General features: G+C 35.9%; 1 protein-coding gene across 1 annotated transcript in view; it reads right to left on the bottom strand.

Annotated features, from left to right (window-relative positions):
- Positions 1-1,670: 1,670 nt before the first annotated feature.
- The window catches only part of LOC137642442 (insulin-like growth factor 1 receptor), a 17,305-nt gene continuing 8,975 nt past the window's right edge, over positions 1,671-10,000 (bottom strand). The window contains exons 8-12 of the mRNA XM_068374996.1: positions 9,905-10,000; positions 9,251-9,422; positions 8,229-8,365; positions 6,212-6,411; positions 1,671-3,157 (exon numbers count right to left, since the gene is read on the bottom strand). The exon at positions 9,905-10,000 is cut by the window's right edge and continues 61 nt beyond it. Of these exons, the coding sequence (XP_068231097.1) occupies positions 2,221-3,157; positions 6,212-6,411; positions 8,229-8,365; positions 9,251-9,422; positions 9,905-10,000 (1,542 nt within the window). The 3' untranslated portion in view covers positions 1,671-2,220. The remainder of the gene's footprint in view (positions 3,158-6,211; positions 6,412-8,228; positions 8,366-9,250; positions 9,423-9,904) is intronic.

Genomic DNA, 10,000 nt, shown 5'->3' with positions numbered 1-10,000 from the left:
CATAATAAGAATGTCATTTCTAAATAATAATTAACTTACCTTTTTATGATATTGTATTTTGAATAAACAGTAGGTTACAGGCATGAACGGAGGTAGTAGGTTGGCCAGGTCACCAGCCACACGTTGGAATACTACCGCTAGAAAGTTATGGGGACCTTTGACTGGCCAGATAGTGCTACCAAGGTCTATAGACCTTGAGGGCTACATTGGATCCTTCTCTCTGTTTACGGTTCACTTTCCCTTTGCCTACACATACACTGAATAGTCTGGCATATTCTTTACACATTCTCCACTGTCCTCATACACCTAACAACACCGAGATTACCAAATAATTCTTCTCCTCCCAAAGGTTAACTAATGCAATGTAATTGTTCAGTGGCCACATTCCTCTTGGTAAGAGTAGGAGAGACTCTTTAGCTATGGTAAGCAGCTCTTCCAGGAGGACACTCCAAAATCAAACCATTGTTCTCTAGCCTTGGGTAGTGCCATAGCCACTGTATTATGGTCTTCATCTGTCTTGGGCTAGAGTTCTCTTGCTTGAGGGTATACTCGGACAAACTATTCTATCTTAAAGTTTTTATAGTTTATATAGGGAATATTTTTTTAATGTTATTATTGTGCTTAAAATACTTTATTTTTCCGGTTTCCTTTCCTCACTGGGCTATTTTCCCTGTCGGAGCCCCCGGGCTTATAGCATCCTGCTTTTCCAACTAGGGTTGTGGCTTAGAAAGTAATAATAATAATAATAATAATAATAATAATAATAATAATAATAATAATAAGGGAAATAATCAAGGGTCCGTTTATAATTAACATATTTATTAATGGCGATTACAGATACATTTGCAGGTATAATCAAAACATGCGTTAATGAAGGCGATAAAAGCCAAAACGAGAATACAAAGCTATGAAAATACTGCAATGGAAAATATTCCATAATATGAAGCTGTATTGAGTGTTTTCTTATAAAGGTCAAATACACCATCTCCCTCAAATCATATTTCTCTTGCCAATAAAATTCTTAATAACTAAAGAATAGAAAAATAATAATTGTGCCACAATATAAATGAAGCGTGTAACGTTCTTACTCTTATATGCGAGTGTCGTTAAATTAATATTAACGTAACATAGGTGAATGCAAATTAATAAATTTCTAATAATCTGTGTGTGTGTGTGTGTGTGTGTGTGTGTGTGTGTGTGTGTGTGAGAGAGAGAGAGAGAGAGAGAGAGAGAGAGAGAGAGAGAGAGAGAGAGAGAGAGAGAGAGAGAGATTTGACAACTATTTTTGAGTTCAAATGCAAAGCTTTAACTAATGACATTAAAATGTATCAACCTGAAGTGGACTCTAATGGCCGACTGTAAAGACATAAAATAAATCCATTTCAAGTGGAATTATTACAGAAAATAATGCGTGAAATTATACTATTCCATAAAATGCACTTCGCCCTAAAACAGCCGATTATATCTGTAAACATTTTTAATGTAGATATACATAAGAGCTGAAAGCTAATCTTTCGGTAAAATATGAATTTTTAGACTGTAACTTCAGTGAGAGTTGACATTACACAAACAATAAACTAACAATAATGTTAAATAATTTCAAACGATGAGATTTTAGATACAACTTCACGGCTTTTTTATAATTCGCAAACCAAGAGTTGGAATTTTTTTTTTTTTTTTTTTTTTTTTTTTTTTTTTTTTTTGCAAAGCTATTTTGGTTTTCATTAAATGTACAGTACGCTACAATAGGCATAACCTGGACGTCAATTGAAGTTCTAGTATGGTTATTAATCAATGCAACTACCATCTTGAATCGGGATCATTTTTTATCATAAATGCCCATCATATTCGTCGCTGTTACATGGGAAAAACCACAACATTAGGATATGGTATGAACATGCATTAGTGGTGATATGTAAAAAAGTTATCATAAACCGGTTAATAATTGCACTTGGAAAAAAAATAAAAGCGACAAGGGAAGAAAGGATTTAACTGCGTAAATGTTCGTATTCCCTACATTCAAAACTTGATGAGCTCACAATATAGATAAGGAATTGTTTGAGCTCTGGTAATTTCCTCAACAATGAGTAGATTTGATACTGAAATGGACAAGCTTGAAAAATAGACAATACAAAATACATTCAATGGATGGCAAGCATGAACACCAAACAATCTCAAGCTTTGAGTCCCTTGCCACTAAGATAAAGATCATATCTCCATTTATGAAGTGCCGTCCTTTATGTTGGGAGAGCTGACGCCATGGTAACTGAAAGATTTACTTCGCTTGCCTGGTCTACATTTGGGGAAATTCCTCGTAGAAGTGAAAGAGTAGCGCACTCTCTGAAGGTCTAGATTCACACTAGTGCTCTCTACCTGGTCGTCTGTATCCTCATTAGATTCTAAGGAAGAATATGGTTTCTCAAATTTAGATTTCAAATCCAGTTTACTACTGCAAATCCCAAAGGAAGATTTGGAAGGGGTCGTTCTATTTTCAAGATATGAAGATACTCTGTGAGCTGATCCTATTCCCGCCACACTACCTGTTACCGACTCTTCATCGATAACAATATTACTGGTATCTAGAAGACTCTGCGCTTCCTGGTGGACCTCGGAAGGATCATCACTCATGGTTGTTTTCAGCACGTTTTCAGAAACAGGAGTTTCCAATGAATATCGTTTAGGCATCGTGTCAAAAAATACCAGAGTTGGGAGAGAAGCAAACCATTTCATCATACACGAGGATTTTGGAGGGGTCATTCTGTTTTTGAGATGTGGAGATGATATGTGAGCTGATCCTATGCCAGCCACACTACCCGCTTCCGATTCTCCATCAATTACAACATTTCTGATCTCTAGAAGACTTTGTGTTTCCTGGGGGGCCTTGGACGGATCCTCACCAACGTTTGTTTTCAATAAGTTTTCATAATCAGGAGTTACCAATGAAAATCGCTTAGGTATCATGTCCGATAATACCAGAGTTGGGAGAAAAGCAAACCGTTTCATTTTACATGAAGATCTTGCTGGGAGTTGGGGAGGCTGGGTGTCGCAACCAAGATCTTCGTCACAATGGACAGGATGGTTGCTCGTGGGATCCCGCAACCAATCTACTTGGCGCTTATACTCTTGACCCTCTTCTGTGTCGTAGAACGATACTTTCCTGAAAGGAAGTTATAAAAAAAATCAACAATTTGAATGTTATTTCCTACAAACAATACTAGGAAATGTGAACAAGTACATATGATAGGATTTTAATAGATCTAGCAAAAATATCAATATGTATACCATCAAAATTAATAGATTTTATTAGTTTCATTTGCAGGTAGTAGGTTGGTCAAGGTGCCACCCACCCATTGAGATACTACTGTTAAGAGTTATTGGGTCCTTTGATTGGCCAGATAGAATTTTATTGGATCTCTCTCTAGTTACGGCTCATTTTTCTTTTGCCCGCACATACATCGAATAGTCTGGCCTATTTACACAGTCTCCTCTTTCCTCATACACCTGACAACACTAAGCTAACTTAGCAATTCTTATTCACTCGAGGGGTTTAATAGTGCACTGCAATATTTCAGTTGCTATTTTCCACTTGGTAAGGGTAGAAGAGATTCTTTAGCTATGGTAAGCAACTCTTCTAGGAGAAGGACACTCCAAAATCAAACCATTATTCTCTAACCCTGGCAAATGCCATAACCTCTGTACCATAGTCTTTCCCTATCTTGGGTTCAAATTCTCTTACTTGGGAGTACACTCGGGCACACTATTCTGTCTGTTTTGTGTTCCTCTTGTTTTTATTAAATGGTGCGTTGGACAGGTTTAATAAAAGGACTATGGATGCCTGGTGGTTTTTTTATTTCCTTACCTTCCTCTCGGATATTCAGTTTCAAAACCATCGTTATTGTCCTGCCTTCGGTTGAAGTGGCTATCATGGAGGGTACTTATCCTTGCATGTATGCCAGCTCCATCATGATGACCAATTTCATCCGACATTTACCTTCAGACAATGAGTTGATTTACATATATCCGTTATATATATTGTTTTTGTTATCATTATTGTTAAGTTTATATTAGAATATGATAAGACTTTTTCTAATTCTTATTTTGTCTGGAAATATTGAGCAAAATAAGGGGCCAGTGTACCCTAGACTTAGCCAGTGTACCCTAGACTTAGCCAGTGTCGTCTAATGTATTGCATTATTCGTGGTTTGCATGGCAATATCGAAGACCTAGCAGTTGCCTCTAGACAGTATGTTATTCTATTATGCCCAGAAATCTTGGGTTTCTCAAATGATGAACTCATCTGAGCCCCTTATTCCAAGTTCTAAGAAACAAATAATTTTGAAACGGGATGCCATTCTAATGGCAAGGGGAATGGCGGTGTATATTAGGACTGAGTACCCTGCTTTTCAAAAAGTCCTGCTAGGAATGTGGATGTCATGAGATTCAGGTCATAAAAGTTTAAGGCAGGCATAACAACATTTATTTCTGTTCGATCTATCGGAATCCAGACAGGGATGATTTCACCTTTGATTGTCTTCTCACCATTATGGCTAAGATACAAGATGATGATAGACGACTTTTGAGTTTGCTGGCGATTTCAACGTTCACCGTATTATTATTATTATTATTAATTTCTAAGCTACAACCCTAGTTGGAAAAGCAGAATGCTATAAGCCCAGGGGCTCCAACAGGGAAAATAGCCCAGTGAGGAAAGGAAACAAGGAAAAATAAATACTTAGAAGACCAGTAACACTAAAAAAATATCTCCAATATAAACTATGAAAACTTTAACAAAACAAGAGGAAGAGAAATAGGATTGAATAGTGTGCCCGAGTGTACCCTCAAGCAAGAGAACTCTAATCCAAGACAGTGGAAGACCATGATACAGAGGCTATGGCACTACCCAAGACTAGATAAAGGAAGTCGTTTAATCCTGTTTCACCTACTGATCATCATGGCTTAAGAGCTTTGGATTTGCCTCTGAATAAGGCTGCGAGAAAATCATAAATTTAGCGAATCACACGTCTGGTAACTGCTTACTGCTTGAACCTAGTATACATTGACCCCAGGTGTTAATGACAAGTAAGGTTAGTTCTCTCGTTGTGACTCATTGGGCCTTGGTTTCGTTAGTAATTAAGACTAAACAGCCTGTCCCTGATGTGTCATACTTTTGTAAGAAATATTTAAGACTGCAAACAGTGGGCTTTTCCAGAATAATAATAATAATAATAATAATAATAATAATAATAATAATAATAATAATAATAATAATAATAATAATAATAATAATAATAATAATAATAATAATAATAATATCAATTATATATATATATATATATATATATATATATATATATATATATATATATATATATATATATATATAATATATATATATATATATATATATATATATATATATATATATATATATATATATATATATATATATATATATATATACTATACTGTATATCTAACACTTTTAGCTTGAATAAGAATATATTTGATAGATAAAACTTCATTTTTGGTTATGTCCTCCATGATAAGTTTAATAAAAAAAAAAAACTAGTTTCAATGTTCGTGCCTTTTCCGTAACAATCAAAAGATAAATTATTATTATTATTATTATTATTATTATTATTATTATTATTATCATTACTTGCCAGGCTACAACCCGTTGGAAAAACAGGATGCTATATGCCCAGGGCCTCCAACAGGGAAAAATAGCTCAGTGAGGAAAGGAAACGAAGAAAAATAAAATATTTTAAGAACAACATTAAAATAAACATTTCCTATATAAACTATTAAAATTTTAAAAAAATAAGAGGAAGAGAAATTAGATAGAATAGTGTGCCAGAGTGTACCCTCAAGCAAGAGAACTCTAACCCAAGATGCGTCTTAAAAGATGGAAAAATAATAAAAGAGAAAGGATTGAAATATTGAAATATTTTATTTTGAGTTTTGATTACTTTCTTTCGTAGTTTGTTTATTATCTTGTTTCCTTTCCTCACTCGGCTACTTTTCCTTGTTGGAGCCCCTAGGCTTACAGCATCTTACTTTTCCAACTAGGTTTATAGCTTAGCTAATAATAATGATAATAATAATAATAATAATAATAATAATGATAATGATGATGATGATGATGATGATGATAATACCCAATATGCGTCATGAAAATGGCGAAATAACAAAAGAGAAATGATTGAATTACCCAAAATGCGTCCTAAAAGATGGCGAAATATGAGGGTACAAAGTACGGACTATCTGTGGGAAGTATGGCCTCCGTTTCTCATCCATATTCCAGCAACTGGTCATCATTGCAGACATGAAAGGCGGTGTTTGGCAAACGATCTCTGATTCCAGTGTGTTCCCATTAGTAACGTGGGCCTTTACGTCACCGAGTCTGACGTCCTGCAAGGTGGAAATAAATGTTGAGAAACTTCAATAAAGTTGGTTTCGGAAATAACGGATGACATGCGAACCATTGTTAAGATAAGATATCTGGAATAAAAATAACACTCTATCAAGTGGCATGAGTGAAAGTCTACACATCAGAGAAATATAAGAAGACACTTGGTATTTGAAATTAACATTCTACTAAGTGGCATGAGTGAAGGCCTACACATCTGGTATATGAAAATGACATTTTACCTAGTAGCATGAATGAAGGCCTACACATCAGAGATAAGAAGACATCTGGCATTTGAAAATAACCTTCTACAAAGTGGCATGAGCGAAGGCCTACACATCAGGGAAAGATAATAAGACATCTGGTGTATACCAGGTGTAATGAAAATAACATTCTACCAAGTGGCATGAGTGATGTTCTATAAGGGCTTGGCCACACCAAGCGCGATGAGCATCGATGTAGCGGCATGACATAGGCGGCAGTCCAGCGACAAAATTTTGGGTGGCCACACCGGAACCGCCACAGCTCTCTTGCCTCCTTACTCCCAGCAGTCAAAAATAGCCGTGCTCGCAAACATGACGATGGTATTTTGTAGGAAATTACTTCCGACTGAAAATCTTTATTTTAAACTGAACAATAGATCATACAAGAGTCTGGATTTGTGATTTTAATAATCAGAGAAGGGAAAATAAGTTGATTTTAAAATCAATGTTGCCAGTCTCGTTTGTACGACGATAGATTTAATGAATATCTGCGTATTTCACGAGTCTTTTGATTCTTAGATGGCAACATCCTTCCTGGATTCAGGCTCAAAAAACAAACGTCGAACTATAGACAACCTCAATCTCTCTCTTACCATCTATTATAATTGCTTCAAATATGATAAAGTTCACGAAAAATCCTTGTCCCTTTCATTCCAGAATTAACTAGTATTTGCATAAGATATATTGTTTAAAGGTACATACAATTCTTTTTACATTTGAAATTTCTCTACTGCATCTCTTAGATTTGTGTGTGTGTGTGTGTATATATATATATATATATATATATATATATATATATATATATATATATATATATATATATAAACTAAATGGTGATTAAATAAGTTGCAAAGCACAAAAAGGCGTAGGCCTACCCACTATTTTAATACCATCCATTTGCAGTTGATTGCCATTAACTTCCATTTAAGTAATTTATTTTTGCTCTCCGAAACACCTCCCAATAAATTGTTGATTAGTTATGGCTGGAAACGAACAACTGAACGCAGACCCCTTCATGAACTGATGGAAAATGGTGTGATCTTGGGTGAAAGCGCTTGGAACCGCCTCGGTTTTTAAAAACACGAAACATAGCTTGGCGGCAGCTGCAGCGGTTGGAGGCCTCTCGCGCCCTCTATCTGGCCACCTACATAAGATACCTTAGGTTTCAATTTGCCGCGGGAACCTCTTCCCGCTAACCGCGCCGCTAGTCGCGCTTGGTGTGGCCGAAGCCTAAGGGTTTCGATGTGGATTTGACAATAAACATCAGTTATGCAGTGTAATATGCAAAATACATAAGAATGCACACGATAAAATGAATGTGTTGGCCCTGTAGGAAGTAGCGTTCCTCTGCGAGATAGGAATCATTGGACCAGAAAAACAAACCTTAAAGTAAGTAAAGTAAGTATCAATGTTTGGCCATGACGTAATCTCCATTATCTTACTTTGTAGTAAATAAATATCCTTAACTGAGGCAAAATTACTCTTGGTTTTATAAAGAGAGAGAGGAAGAGACACAATGTTAATGAGAGCAGATCACTGCAGTCAATGACACAAACCTTATAAGGAAGTGCCCCTTTGGAGAGGATCTCCCACAAAACGACGCCGTAGCTCCAAACATCGCTTTGGCAAGTGAACCTGTTATGCTTGAAATACTCTGGAGGCAGCCACCGAACGGGGAAGTACTTCGTGGTCTCTGTTGGAGAAGGGAGAGAAAGAAGGAAATATTTAGAACCTTGCTGGATACGTTTTTGGTATGCGATCTCATTTATGGCGTGATCTCATACATTATTCTTTTGCTTTGGTATGCGATCTCAATATTTTCAATAGGCAAGTAAACAAGAATAATAGAAAATCTAATAGTTCTTGCTTCACCGTGCGCTCGCTTCGCTCGCGAAAAAATAAAAACATCAAGCTCCATATGTACTGCCAAGCAGTAATGTTGAGCTCCTCACGCTAGCATCAATGATTGATTATTATTTCTTAAGATAATCATTCCCGGTATATATTTTATTTTCTAGAAAATCTAATGGTTCTTGCTTCGTTATGAAGTGAAGCGAGATCGCTACTATCAGGTGAAATCACATACCAAAGCAAAAGCACGACTTTGAGATCGCATACCAAAACAGCACCCATTGCTGATGTACCGGGAGAAACAGCATTAAAATAATGGTGGAAGTAATGTTGAGTTGAGGAGAATCTAAGTGCTATTGGAGTGACAATCACTATGCGGGGACTCCATTTGCTCTTGGGTAGAACGAATTAGTTTAAACGTTTAGAGAATTTTCATGATCTTGTCTAACTTATTTTTATGAGAGAGAGAGAGAGAGAGAGAGAGAGAGAGAGAGAGAGAGAGAGAGAGAGAGAGAGAGAGAGAGAGAGAGAGATTTTTTGATGTCTGAGACAAAATCTTTACTCCATCAACGGAGACTTCATTTGCTTTTGGGTAGAGCGAATTAGTTTAAGTTTTTAGAGTGTTTTATGATCATGTCTAACTTATTCTTGAAAGAGAGAGAGAGAGAGAGAGAGAGAGAGAGAGAGAGAGAGAGAGAGAGAGAGAGAGAGAGAGAGATCGCCTTACTTGTATAGTAACAGTTATTATCAGTAACTCTGGACATTCCAAAATCCGATATTTTAACATGAAGGTTCTCGAACATGAGGCAATTGCGAGCAGCCAGGTCCCTGTGGATGATGGCGTGTTTAGCCAAGTAGGCCATTCCGTCAGCTATCTGGATGGCAATGGCACATACTTTCTGTTGGGGAAAAAATTATTGCTTTCAGGAGAAAGGCAATTTCGTTAAGGTAAACATTAGCTGGAAGGGAAAGAATTAAATAGCTATTATGAAAGAGAAAATTAATATCAGGCGAAACAATATTGCTGTCGGAAAAAAATTGGATAGAGAAAAATATATTTGTCAGGAAAAAACGCTGTCATAATCATAATAATAATAATAATAATAATAATAATAATAATAATAATTAATGATACTACTACTACTACTACTACCACTACTACTACTAATACTACTACAAATAATAATAATAATAATAATAATAATAATAATAATAATAATAATGACACTTGAATTCACATGCATAGATGATAATATTATAGTTGATTCTATTCTACTATAACAACAAAAACAACATCAACAAAAAACAAAAATAATGATAAATAATACTATCAATGAAAGAAAAATGTACTGTCTCATTAAGTCAACGGAGTAACACTAACCTGGAGATCCAGCGAAGAGAACACATTGCCGTCCATTGGTTTGAGAGACCTCAGGAAACTTAACAAGTCCTGCTGGGCCAGGTCCATGACCAAATA

The sequence above is a fragment of the Palaemon carinicauda genome, chromosome 6 (genome assembly GCF_036898095.1).
Source record: "Palaemon carinicauda isolate YSFRI2023 chromosome 6, ASM3689809v2, whole genome shotgun sequence".
Lineage (NCBI taxonomy): Eukaryota > Metazoa > Arthropoda > Malacostraca > Decapoda > Palaemonidae > Palaemon > Palaemon carinicauda.
This window is presented reverse-complemented; position numbering and strand designations above follow the sequence as displayed.